Here is a 14,698-nt window from a genome sequence, read left to right as displayed (position 1 = left end):
TAGGGCGTTGAGGTTTCGCGCAGCACAAGGACTAGCTGGCGGCTACGCTTCAGGATATCAGCTGCAAAAGAAATGCCAACTGCATCGGGAGGGTCACTTGAGGACTGCTCGATCAATGTCTTAGGGGCATTGGACAGAGAAGCACACTGGTGACAAGTTGATGTCACTTGATCAATAGCCTTGTCCATATCAAGAGCATAAAAGTAACGCTGGGTCACCAAACTGAGCTGATGTTTGGAGGGATGGTCAAGTTGGATGTGCAGGGCAGTGAGAAGACCATTTAAGACCTGTCTGGGAACAACAATACAATCGCGAGTTGGGGACAATGGTTGATCACGACGAACAACAAGTAGGCCATCTCTAGCGATAGATGCAACCTGCAAATAGCGCTTCACATCTTTGACAGAAGTAGCTTTCTTTGACTTGTTGTTCGTCGTAGATCCGGGCATTCCTGCTGAATAGCATGCCAGGCTGCTTTGCTGGCAAAGGGGAGCTTAGCTTTCCCGGACAGAATGTCATGTGCGGAAACACGAAGGACAGTTGCTTCCTCTTCACGTTTGATAAAGGAGCATATTTGACAAGTGGGCTCAGTGCAGTCAGGGGCATTACGACTAGCAAAGTCTGAGGGGGTGTTAACTGCTCCTGCAAGATGACGAACAGATGCTTGGAAACGACTGACAGTGGAGAGGAATGTGGACACGCGAGGACTGGCTGAAAACTCACCCCGCAGAGCTTTTCATATGCCTGAACACAAGGTTTGCTGTCAGTGAGGATACATGTCTTGTGTTTGGACTGAATAACATAGGGACTGAAGTGCTTGGTGGAGGCAGAAATAGACAGTGCCTCAATTTCGCAGGGTAACCATGTTGGCTGTCGATCACGCAATTTAGCACTGAAGAACCCGGCGAGGAAGAGTTTGTCATTGCGGGAAATATACAATGTCGACCCAATGCTATGTTTCTTCACGGATCCATCAGTAATGATCCAAAGCTGATCATTGGGATGGGGAAGTGTGACTGCCCTAGCGGAAGACAGTGCTGCTTGAGCCTTGTGAAAAGCAGTATGCAGACTATCAGACCATGTAAGCTCTTCAGTTGATTGGTGCCCTGCAATAGCATCATCTAATGGGGCTACCAGACTGGCACAATTCTGAATGACACGGGCCAGAACCTTGTATGCACCGATGAAGGACCGCATGCCACCAACTTTGCTTGGAGGCGAGCAGCTGGAAAGTGTAGGCGATGCTATGGGGGCTAGCACAAAGGGTTCCATTTGACCAAATCCAACCCAGAATTACTGTCTTTTGGGGCAAATGACTGTTTTGGAAGCAGAAAGACGTAACCCAGACTTAGACAAAGCTTGCAAAACTTGACGCCAATTCTCAACAAGTTCATCCACAGTATTACCACCACAGTACAAGTCATCAGCGAGTTTTGCTACGACACCTTTCTCTAAGAGGTCACCAAGGACACGACACATCAGTTCCTCAAGGGCTGTTTCAGAACCTGCATACCCATGGCACACCGTGTATACACACGCACCCCACGAAAGGGAGTTGCAACACCACAGTATTTCATGGACTCATGGGATAAAGGGATTTGGTAGAAAGCACTAGTCAAGTCAGTGGCAATCAAATACTTCCATTTGGCAATTGAACGCAATGTTGAGTCCACATTGGGCATTAGAGAGGGTTGTGGCTTGCTATATCTACCGACATCAGCAAATGCAGTAACCAGACGAAAGCCTCCATTAGGCTTCTTGACAAGAAAGGACGGGTTAAGGTATTCGACACACACACCGACATCTTCAGGTCTAGCAAAGACGCCTGCTTTTTCAAGCTGATCAAACTTTGATTGCAACTCTTGGAGTTTATCCTGTGCATACAATGGGAGACGACCTTGGCGTTGGGGGGGTTGGACCGGTCCCATATTAACCACAGATTTGAAAGGGCCGACAGCACCATTGTAACCTGGGAAACTAGGGTCAAAAACCTCATCGTACTCATCGAGAAGACTGCGGAAGTTGGATTGCTCACAAGTGCCAAGTATACCATCTGGGTCAAGGGCAACAGCAGCTGAGTAGTTAACCGGTGAACTGGGCTTTGGGACATTGACTGATGCTGCTGCAGCAGTGTGTGATGGCTTAGAAGTTAGTGATGGTGAAAAAACAGTGTGTATCTGGCCAAGATGTTCATGCTTTCTGATGACAAGTGGCACACCAGTATTGTTGGGAATGCGAACCCTGCCTGCAATACTTGTGATTACATCAGGTTTGGGCCAGGCTTGTTTGGGCGGTAGGAACCTACCGAGCGGGGTAGCAACACGGGCTCAATGGCAAAAGTAGCATCTGATTCAACGATGTCTGCAGGGAGATTTACCTCAACGTATGAGCCTGGCCATATGGTAGTGTTTTGAGAAGGTCCACGAAGTATATGGGCACGACGAACAGTGTGCTGGGATTTGGGGCTCTTGTTGGCGCCATAAGTGATATTTGTACCATCTGTCAAGATGATTTGGTTCTTAGCAGGGCGAATTGCGACATCATTGCATTTCATGAAGGGAATACCTGCAAGGATTTCTTCGTCAAGGTCTCTAACAACTAGACCTTTAAAGACAAAGGAGTGTCTGTCACGAGTAAAGGTGAGGGTTGTTTCCCCAACTACTTTAAGAGGGGATGACCCATCAGCTTGACGGGCAGACTGCGAACTCTGATGAATGGGGCATCCTAATCGTTGGACAGTGTTTTCGCGAATGAGATTACCAGTGGATCCACTGTCAATGGTGATGTGGACCGCATGGTGCTTGTGGAATGCATCTACATAAGGAGACTGATCAACATGAATTATGGCGCTGTCTGAACATTGGGCTGCGCACTAAAGGTCAGATTGGTCAACAAAGGCGCATGCTAAATCTGAGTCGCTGTCACAATCATCAAGGATGTTAAGCTGACGGCCTTGGGCCAGGTATTTTCTGTCCTTTTCAGGGAGGTACGAGCACTCGCTTAAGAAATGCGCATGGTCATGCCGACCAGCTTGCTCACACAGAGGGCAGGATTTACCAAATGATTTCTTAGCTTTCAATTTAGGCATCGGTTCACGCTGACTACTAGTCATGCGCATGCTGCGAGCAGCATCGCTTGAGCTCAGCTCATCCAGGAGCGAATCCAGAGCTTGAGAGTTTTCGGCTTTGATAGATGCGAAGGTTCGGGATCTTAGCTCTGTACCGTGCCGCTGCTTTACTAATCGGGGCAGATCAGGGTTTATAAGACGCAACCACGTTAACACTACAAAGTTTTCGAGTGTGGGCGTAATCTCCTCATCTTCATCGATGACTTGGTCATGGTGACTGATGCTGCCTCCTTCACGCATGAGGTTGTCTTCGGTGAATGCTACTAGACGCTGGTACAAGTCCTCTGGCCGTTCATCAGGGCCAAGGGTAATATTGTTGAACTCTAGGAAGTGGCCACCTGTTGTTTGGAAGCCAAAATGGAGACGGATGGCTTGCCATATCTTTTTCAGGCTGGTGCAGTTTTTGAGTACCGTATTGTATTTTGTGAGATAATTGGACAATAGTTGGCTATTTGTCCAAGCATAAGCTCAATGCAGCATTTTTCTGGACTGCTGTTTTCCTTTGGGCTTCCTGTATGTCCTCACCATCGTTAGTGAGACCTCGAAGAGGGAAGATTTTGACTTTTGCCCCATACCGCTCCTTCAACCAAGTAGGGAGAAAAGCTTGGGTCTAATGACAGTGTATACTGGAGGTTATGTTTCCAGCTTTCAAATGAGTTTATTGTTTCGTTCTTTGTTAGAGGCCATTGCTTTGGCGCACGATGTGTTGTGGCCATTGCTGATTGTTTTTACACTCGTGTATGTGAACCAGAATAAAAGCTAATATGCAGCCTTGCAGGCTTAAGCTTACTGTTTTAAGCTTACTGGTCGCTCACAGTCTTGTGAAAGATCACACAATTAGGGTTCAAGATGACCACCAATTTCGTCAGGAAGGTCAGCTGAGAGACTTCAGAGATGACTGGTTTCAATCCAAGCTGTCACCACGCCAATAAAAGGATTAGGGATTAATCTAATGTGATAATCACAACCAGGCACATGTAGCTTCCACGAGTGCAGAGACAGAGAGAGAGAGCCCCTCCAGGCTCAGTGCACCTTAAGGGCACACAACTATGAATCAACTGGCGCGTCATGGTTGTACAATTATTTTGATGAACAAAAGCAACTAAGCCGTTATCACCATGGAAAATTATACCAAACTTAAGCTAGCAATTATCTAATTTTGGATGTAATGATTTGCATTCTATTTATTTTCATTTAATTACTTTGCACAGCAGTTGTTCAATTATTGAATTTTGTTGAAATGTATGAAAGCAAACCTGTGTCCGGGGGTGTGGGGTGAATGCACCCCCATAAATCGGTAAAATGTCTGCGTTGTCAATGAAACAGTGGACCAAAAATGTCAAAATTTTGTCTAAAATATAGGTACCAAAATGTAGATGGTCTGCTTTTGGCCAGAATGAAGATTTTTCTTGAAAAGGTCTGCATTTGGAAAATCTGCAACCCCACAAAAATCCTGGCTGCAGGCCTGTGGGAAAGGACTAATTATCTGAATCAAAGGCAATTTTTTTTCTAGTGGTGTTGCCTCCGCATGTTTCACATAACATATGGCATATAAGCTTAATTTTTCTCCATTTTATCATTGTTTCACCAGCATTCTTACTGACGTGGTCATTCAACATCAAGCGGCCAAATGGTCTAGACATATGAAACTACTGACGACATAGACTACAGAGATATCCCTGAAAGAACAGAACCAAATCTACTTCCACATCATAATGATGAGTATCTGGCCCAAGTATAATTCTCTGAACTCAATTCACTGAGTAAGGTTTGACTAAATTAGGCAACAGTAAATGTAGGTAGTTACTGAGCTAAGTCTTACCTTGTTAGAAGAAATGTTACGGGTAGGTACTGCTAGCTGGTGCTTGTATTTTAATTATAGTCAGTCATTATGTTGTGGCTGATATGCATGTTTCATAAGATATATGAATTTTGGTGTTATAGTAACTAAATGTGAATTCAATTTGTGGATAACATTTCCGAGGTATTTAAATGTGGAGTTGCTAGCCACAAATGCCTTAGACATGACAGATATGGAGGTGTCAGAGCCAAAAGGCTCTAAGTACAAAAACAACATGTAATGATACAGGCATTTTTGTACTTCGGACCTTCTGGCTCTCACACATTTCATACATAGTGTTGCACTTAGGGCTTTACATTTTCACTGATAACAGTTTCTGTGGCTATAACTTGTTTATGGCTATACTGGGCACCTATATAAGGTGCCCAGTCTTGTAAGGCTTATTTTGGCACCAAAACATCAATATTAATGCTGTCGATTCTTTGTAGGAATGAATCCTAATTACTCTAAACCATCCCTTTGTAAGAAGTGAATTGGGTCAATTATATATGAGGTGAACTGAGTGAACTGTGATTATGGCGCCCTCATTGCTCGGTATAATCAAGAGGATTTAGCGTAAACGAATGTAGTTTCCTTGTGAGTGGTAACTACCCAGCTCAATCTGAGGGCAGTGATGTCACAGTTGAACATAAGTCTTTATGGCAAGTTGTGTAATATTTTACGTAGCATACACTGGCAACAGTAGCAAGTTTCTGCATGTTAGCCTGTCTGTGGCAGCAGCAAGTTTCTACTTAAAATTCAATTGCTAGCTCTGTGTAATTCTCCTGTAATACACAGATTATCCACTGCACTGTCCACACATTTGGTATTATGCATAAGAGTTGGACATGCTTATGGTAATCTGGATTCCTACCTATAAAAAATAGTATGCAAGTTAACTTGATGATAATTAAAAATAAATAAATATCAAGAGCTCATGCACATGGCAACAAAGTTGTAATTAACTTTATTTCAAGACAGATAAGACTTTAGAACTTTATGGACATAGATCTTTGGCTACACCATCATAACTAAAGATGATGTATAGTGCAGGTATGTTAATTCTTGGATTTTGGATACCAATATCTTTCACAAAGAAAATGTAGTCAGGACTTTGTTGCCCTGTGCCCATAAAACATGTAATGAACCCAAATAAATGTCCTTATGAATGATGCCTTACATTGTCACCAAATGGCTGATATGACTTACATCTAAATGAAGGACTTTATATCACCCTCTGTTGGCTACCATCTCCATATACCTTTATTATATAATCCAGATCTAAGCATGTTTGTTGTGTTACCTTGAAAGGCATACAGGTTTGGTGTATGAAATGTCTCTGTAAATCCAAAGTCAGTATTTGAAGCAGTGAGGGTATACCGTAAAGGTTTGCAATGGCGGTATGGGCTCCCTTGGCGTAAGTGGAATTTTAGGCACAACCTAAAAGTGCCCTCCTGTAAAATTCCAACCACCAAATAAGAGCACAAAACCTTAATTCTTGTTGGAATTTCAGAGGAGGGAGCTCTCTATTTGCACATGAAATTTACCCCAAAGCAAAGGAGCCTATTGGGCGAATCTTTACAGTATATATCAGCATTGCTAAGACATGAGAAAATAGACAAAAGATGACCAAAATTGCTCTCAAGATTTTATCAAAGCACTATGAATATGTTTAAAGAACCTCAAAAGAATGTATTTTACTGGCTTCAATAATATTTGCATGAGGCCAATTACCAGTGTATCTTTTTCATCAATTTCACTCAGTGTATGTACATGCACATGCATGACCAGTTGTTTCAAAAACACACCTAAAAAAGTTCTATCATTCCAGCAAAAATACCCTGTAACCAACAAACTTTGAATAGCTACCCTAAATAAGTTTACCAAGTTCAGAAAAAACTCCCCTTTTTAAATGTAAATTTGCTGTTTTTGACCCCTACATCAAGCACATGAAGACCGGATCCACCATGAAAATAACAGCCCTTTTCAAGTGTTTAGTGGGTACCATTTTCTCAGATGAAATGCTATATTATAATATGGTATTTATGTAGAATGTTCAGCAAGAAAAACTAAGCAGAGCTTAATATTAATGGAAAGTAACAGAGTCAACAGATTTTTGCTTCTTCAAATAAAAATTTGAAGAAGGAAATATTATTTGTGGGTTATTTCAAATGGCATAAATGAATTAGGCTATCATTTTGTTTCATTAAATTGGTGAAAATTCAGAAGCTTTAAGGAACCCAACTTGTTCAAAAAAAGGAAGTGCATGACCATTCCTTGTAAAACAACAGGGATGTCCCTTGGCAGTTTTACTTATAAAAATTATACTGAACTGAATGAGAATTAAAGATAGGATTTTGTCTTTTGCCTATCAAATATCGTGTCATAATGGATGAGCTGGCTAATATTTTTATCGTAGTGGGTACTGGCTGCGCCGGCATCCACTACTCAAAATATTGGCCATCCCATCCATTATGACATGATATTGGATAGGCAAAAGGCAAAATCCTATCTTTTATTCTCTAAATCCACAGACTTGTATGTGTGTGTTGTGTTTGTTTGAACAATTACCTGTCGTTGGTTGTATACAGTATATTATTGGTTTATGTATTGTTGTAGATAATTGAAAAATTCAATTAATATTATATAAAAACTTGTGTGGGTATTGGCCATAATAATGTAGCAGTTTAAAAACATTGTGAATGTAATTGTCATCTAGAATTATATTATATTTTTGCATATGAAATATACATGTAAGTAAATGGAAAATTCACTGTTATATTTATTGTCATAAATGCACTGTATATATTACGTAATGTGTACAATGAAAATTTAATGTATCATTAGCTTTTAAGTTAATTAGACTAATGCTGGTTTCATACTTTCTGCCGCTTCATCATGCCACTAATTGTGACTTGTACTTTTCCACAAGCGGAGCGGAACACTGCTGAGCGGCAGTGGCATGACTATGAAAGCCAATGTTGCCGCTCGATCAGCACCGCCCAAAATCATTTCCTGTTCTCATACTCAGAGCGGTGCTGCTCCCATGTTGACTTGAATTCAACTTCTAGCGATGCTGCCACTTGGGCCCAGTGGTGGAGTGATTGATATATCGACTTGCTGCTAGTCACCAGTAGTGTTTCTGGTGCGACTACACAGTGAAGCAAAATCATTGTTAGAGCGGCAAAGAGGCCGGGGGGAGGGGGAGGCACTCGAATATGAAAGTGACGTACCTGTGCTCACCAGCGTACAAAACTAGGGCTCTATCAGTGTAGAAATTTTCAGAAAAAAGGGGTCATTCGGTGTTGGCAATGTCAAAAATGGGGTGATTTTTGTATGGGAGCTCCCAAAATTTCACATCATTAACAATCAAAAATAGCTTTTTACCCAATTTCACAGTACAAAATAGACAAAACTCATTTATTCTTTTCAAAATGTGTGTGAAGTGCGCCGAAATTTCAATTTTGAGGACTAATTGTTCAAAAAAGGGGGTCATTCAGTGTAGGCTACTGAAAAAACGGGTGTAGGATTTGCCAAAAATACTGGGGTATTTTCATGGGCACATGACGTATGTTAATATATGGGAGTGCCCCCCCCGGCAAAGAGGCAAGCGGCAGGAATGTATGAAACCAGCATAATTGTGCGGGAAATATGATGACACAATATTCACTTAGCTTGTTTGTGATTTACATGTACTTGACCTTGGTCAGGTATGGGCACACTTACAACAATTTATTCGGCTGCCTCTGGGATGCATCAGAATATAAAGTGCAGCTGCTCCTCTCAGCACATAGATTGTAATGATCCCCTAACAGCTTCCTATTACATCTCGGAGGGGTGAGGCAAGTGAGGTAAAGTCATATTTTTACTGCTGAGCATGTTTCAAATATATACCCCTTTTTAAATCGTAAATCGAGAAGTATAGCAGAAAAATATTGGTGCAATTATTGTATGAGTACTATTTGCCAGGGTTTTTATCATGTGCAAACCATTGCAGAACTTTTTTATGGAGTGCATTTTATGTTTTTATTATTTATGGTATTAAAGCCATATTATAACATTTTCATACAAAATAGATTAGCATTTCTTTGCCATAAAATGTTAGTTTTTACTGTCAGATATATCCCCTTTTATTTTTGAGCCGAACAACTACGGCAGAGCAAAGAAAATTGTAATTTACTACCAGCGCATATGTCGCCAATACGTACCACTCCTTCGGTCATGTTATGGTACGGCCCTTTGTTGTGTAGATCACCGTCACAAGCATACGCCCGTAATGTACTGTGTGTTATGAACATCGTGTATGCGTTCGACTAATAATTCCATCGTAATAATAAAACGCTGATTCAGGCGTTTTATTCAAAATCTCGGATTTTGACCAAACTACAGCACCTAGAGTCTTGATTTTTTCAGGGTATATTGGTTTAATAAAGTACAATATAATCGTGTAAAAAAATTAATTAAAAAAAATCAGTGAGGGCGTCCTCCTCAGCAAATGTTATAATATGGCTTTAACTCTAACCAAATTGTTGTAGATATCATGTTCCCTTATATGAAGAGTTCTGATAATTCTGATATTACAGCATTTTCATACTTTCTGTTTTAAGGCCACCAACATCTGCCCTTTAATGCAATATAACTTTTATAATGGACACCCTATCCAATGTATATTTTTGAAACTAAGGTCAAAAACAGGGATGTGATTTGTCTGGATTTTTCCAGATTTTCCGGAATTTTTGTGGTAAAAATTTACTCAATTTTATTGATTTTCAGCCTGTATTTTTGCCCGATTTCATGCTGTTTTTCTGGATTTATTTATATACTATTTTCTGGATATTTCACAAGCTTTGAATCACACCCCTGCAAAAACAGGACATATTTTCTTGTTATGTTCTTTATGTTTGACAAGTTATATTTGCCTATATCTCAAATTGAGAAAATTATGGATATATCGGTTTTTTGCATCAGAACTCTTCTATCCTTGAAAGTGGTCACATTAAGGATATACATGTACCGTTATTTTCACATTTACTGTTTGGTCTTTTTCAAGATTTTGTAAATAGCACCACATTTGTTTATTTTGAAGCAACTCTGCATAAGATGATATAAATCTATTTCTTGCATTTGTTATCGTTGCATGTCTAGTTATTCCACATAAACTCTAGAAACAGTAAAAAATTGCAAATCTTTGAAATAAAAGTGCAATTGATTTTATCTTTTGTTTTTAGTATTAAATTTTATTTTGAGAATTTATTTTTTTATGTATATAGCAGGATAGACTATCAAAAAGCACAAAATCCTGCCAAAAAACAAATGTATAGTAAATGTGATGAGTGCCACTTGATTTGAGTAAATGTTAATTTATATTATGTATTTGTTATTTTTGTATGATTTATTATAGCTTACATTATTTATGTACCTTGAGTCAACTGATACCAGTTGCTTGGTTTTTATGGAAAGTAGTTGCTTCACAACAGTTTTCATCTACTTTTCATAGTATTTTTTCTCTGCATACTACTAAAGCATAGGCCTTTAAGTATAAGTAGTGGGATAAATTAAGAAAAGTTAAAAGAATATGGCCATATTAATTATTTAAATAAGGACAACACTTTTGTCCATGTTTATATTAAAGGGGCATTTTGTGATCTACAACCTCATCCCCCACTTTAATACCTCCAAAAAAGTTGAGATATTTCAAGAACCTTGGACTACATGATGAATGTGCAAATCACATTTCTTGCATATTCTGTCATTTGCCAAAGAAAATCCTCTCTGTCGACAGACGACAGGCAGTATCCTATGGTATCAGCTGAAATTTTATTGATCCATACTGAAAAAAGGAGATGTTGAAATCACAAAATGCATTTTTAAAATAAATTGATTGATTTTACAATGTAAACCTTACCAATATAAATGGGTTCAAAGGGTGTTTTTTAATACAAGTTCTTTGTGTAATGTGCATCCTATGTTAAAATCATAGGCATTGCAAGTAACTGATGTGTATAATCATTTTTTTATATATTAATGGTGCAGGCAGGGTCACTCTCATAAGGTCTTAATGCAATCCAAAGTTAATTTAGAGTGACCCTGCATGTCCCCTTTAATGTGAAAACATAAGCATGGTCAATATGTTTCATAAACCGATTTATGGAACTACATCATTTGAAGAGCCCATAAAGTAAGAGATGCCAAAAATGTACGTATTGTTGAACCATTGGCTGCAAGGTAGCGAGTGCATAAAACACAAAGCACCTTATTGACCTACAGCCTTCTTTCATTCAGGTGTCACAAAAAAAGTCAAATTATATTCATTTATATACTTCATTAATATATTCTTGTTAATTTATTGGTTAAAAGGTGATCACATAGACCTAAAATAGTTCTACCATTAGTATTCCCATCTGTAAATAGGATGTCTCATTTTAAGTCAGACCATCACAATATGCTAATTAGGGTCAGGGGTTACTAACCCTAACAATAACCCTAACCCTAACTCTAACCCCAACCCCCGTAATGACTTTGAAATAATAACTGATTAAAATATATCAAGTTCGAACAGATGGATAAGACTTTGCATAAATGTTTCTTTATTATATTTATCAATACTGTTGTTTTCTTAATATTTGCCAAATTTTCATATGAAAAAAATACCGATGACAATTTTAATGAAGTATTCCGCATGTGTAAGTTACACTCATAGGGGATGGGATAGGGATATTAAATATCCCCCAATATTTTGACAGGGAGGATGGCACATACAATCATCCCACCCCCATTGTTGATACCTGCAGGGTTTCCGACCAAATTAACCTCATATTTGGCCATTTTAGTCTGAAAAGTGCAATTTTTCATGTGCTTGTATTCCACTTTTACATCATATTTCACCAGTTTAGCTCCAATATGGCAAAACATTTGTACCATAACCTTATTCTGTTGCCAAAAGGGGCTGGATTTACTGTACTTCAAGAATTATTTTCATACCCAATCCCCACTCAATGTCAAAAAGAAATTATGCCACTGGTTACTTTTTCGCTAGGATTAATGATAGTGCCTTTAAGATATAGGCTTATTTCTCGTTACATGAACATACTGCTCCCAATTTCAGATAAATACATCACTAATTTTTTGGGATTAAAAACTGGCAGTAAAAGTAATTTTTTGATATTTTGCATATTTTGTGGAAATAAAGCTGATGTTTTTCGCATGATAAATAATTTTGGTTCTGTATTTTTCTGGAATAGAGGAAAAGACACTAGAGTTCATTTATGATATGTAGATAATTATGTTTAAGCATAAAATTTTTATTTGTTTTCATAAACACTTGTAATGTATATCATGAAATGATTGTTAAAAGTGAAAATATGTATTTATTCAGATGTTTGATATCTTGTATACACAATAATGGATTTTTTTGTAAAAATGTCATGTTATGCTCATGTGTTATATATGTCATCAGCAGTATGTGCAATGTTTTAGGTTATACTCGTGTACTGTACGCAATGGTATTCAGCAACTAAATAAACGTCACAAAATTATTTATTTTAAATAAGCACAAAATTGACTGATATGAATGTGTATTTATTTATATATTTATTCACCATCCGATTTGATCAGTTATAAGATAACCCAAATTGTTGACCTGACTTGCTGTAATGTCCAACAGTCACGATGATCTTATTCAAAATGTTATATACCCTTTATATAACCAGACATTTTACTGAATAAAACGTTTTCACATGTTTGCTGGGCCATAACCTAAGAGTGAGCGCACTCAAATATTGAGACAAATGAAGCTGACATTCAAGAGGAATGGTATGGGTTCTGCCCCTGGGTTCTACCAAGGCTTAAGGGGTATCATTTCTGCCCCATATGCATGATTTTTCTCGGGATCGAGGGAAAACGCCCAAACCTTTTGTTTTGATATAGGCCTATTTATTAGCCGCAAGACCTATGAAAATATAAATGCGATTGTTGGCTTATTTCCTATAAGATATCAGTGTATTAATATTAAGAACTGCACTGGAAAATAAAGAGATATCTGTCACCGATGAGATCACTATAATTTTGGTTCCTTATGCATATTGCAAACTTGTGAAGCAAATATACTGCGCCAAAAAAGTATCCTGACATCCTAATTTTAAAACTAAACCATATTTGTGTATTTTTTAAAATAGATGCACTGTCAAATCCTGCACATTATGACACCTCATTGATCCAATGTGACTTCAAGAAGTAAAGTTAGAAGCATGTGATTAGACAAAGGTCCAGGACAATAACGGTGGCCACACAAGATATTGATGGGATCAAATAGAACTAATGAAAACTGAAACAAAAGAACACTAAAAATAAAATAAAAGTTGTGAAAAGTACAGAAGAAAAAAAATTAAATAAAAACTTACTGCTTGACTGAAGAAAATAGGTCAGCGTGTCACTTTTAAGGGTAAACAAGGTGTTGTTGGATTTGGTCCAAGCAAAAATAAATAAATCGATTTTCATTATCTAAATCAATATATTATTGAAAAATAACACTTTGATGTTTTGTAAAAGTTTATTCTATACATGTAAATCATTTACTTGAAAACGTGCTTGATTTATAATGTTGTTAATGAGTTATGTACGGTTTACAAAAGAGTTGTTTCAGCCCTGTTTGCAATATAACTCAAGAACCACAGGACCTACAAAATTATATCTGTGATATTTGAATTCTTCTACATGCTCGCTATGAATTAAGCAATGCAATTTTTGCTAAAGCTCACTACCATTCGCAAGATGCTGTGAACTACATGTTTTTTGCTGCTTCGACCAACAATACGTCGTATACCCTTAAGAACTGCACTGGAAAAATGTAGCTTCTGCCGCGCCATCCCACTCGCTTGAAGTATCTGTCACCGATGAGATCACTATAATTTTTGTTCCTTATGCATATTTGCAAACTTGTGACGCAAATATACTGCGCCAAAAAGTATCCTGACACTTGAAAAAAAAAATCCTTATTTTAAAACTAAACCATATTTGTGTATTTAAAAAAATAGATGCACTGTCAAATCCTGCACATTATGACACCTCATTGATTCAATTTGACTTCAAGAAGTAAAGTTAGAAGCATGTGATTAGACAAAGGTCCAGGACAATAACGGTGGCCACACAAGATATTTATGGGATCAAATAGAACTAATGAAAACTGAAACAAAAGAACTAAAAAATAAAATAAAAGTTGTGAAATGTACAGAAGAAAAAAAAAGGGAAAAACGGGACCTTTGTCCAATCAAGTGCTTGTAACTTTACTTCCTGAGGTCACACTAGAGTCAATTGGGTGTCATAATGTGCAGGATTAGATAGTGCATCTCTTAAAAAAATAAATTTACGAATTTTTTAAAATTTAGTCCTGGGGGGAATAGAATGGGGAGGTCCTCAGAGGGACATACCCCTCCCACCATTTTTTTTTTCAAAATAAGCCACTTTTTGATTTGAGTGAAGCACATTTTGGAAATTCAGGCCTACTACCTGCCCAAACACACTTTTCAAGACATATCGACCCTCTAGCATTTTAGACAAGCGCGCACTGGTCCCATCAGAACTTAGTCGCGTTTCCGTAAAATAAACAAACACACCATGGAAATGACGTATGCATTTATTCAAAGTGACTGTAAGCACCTGCTAGTACTTATACCAGTCCTCTTAATCGTCCTCGTCATTTCTGGCTTCTACCTACAAAGTCATGCCATGCCGAT

General features: G+C 38.3%; 1 protein-coding gene across 1 annotated transcript in view; it reads left to right on the top strand.

Annotated features, from left to right (window-relative positions):
• LOC140155224 (apicoplast pyruvate carrier 1-like) overlaps positions 1-9,220 on the top strand; it is a 48,138-nt gene extending 38,918 nt beyond the window's left edge. Inside the window, exon 11 of the mRNA XM_072177976.1 lies at positions 4,719-9,220. Coding sequence (XP_072034077.1) covers positions 4,719-4,774 — 56 coding nt within the window. The 3' untranslated portion in view covers positions 4,775-9,220. The remainder of the gene's footprint in view (positions 1-4,718) is intronic.
• The last annotated feature ends 5,478 nt before the right edge of the window (positions 9,221-14,698 follow it).

Source organism: Amphiura filiformis, chromosome 6 (genome assembly GCF_039555335.1).
Source record: "Amphiura filiformis chromosome 6, Afil_fr2py, whole genome shotgun sequence".
Taxonomy (NCBI): domain Eukaryota; kingdom Metazoa; phylum Echinodermata; class Ophiuroidea; order Amphilepidida; family Amphiuridae; genus Amphiura; species Amphiura filiformis.
The sequence above is the reverse complement of the archived record's forward strand: the minus strand, read 5'-3'. Positions and strand labels throughout refer to the sequence as shown.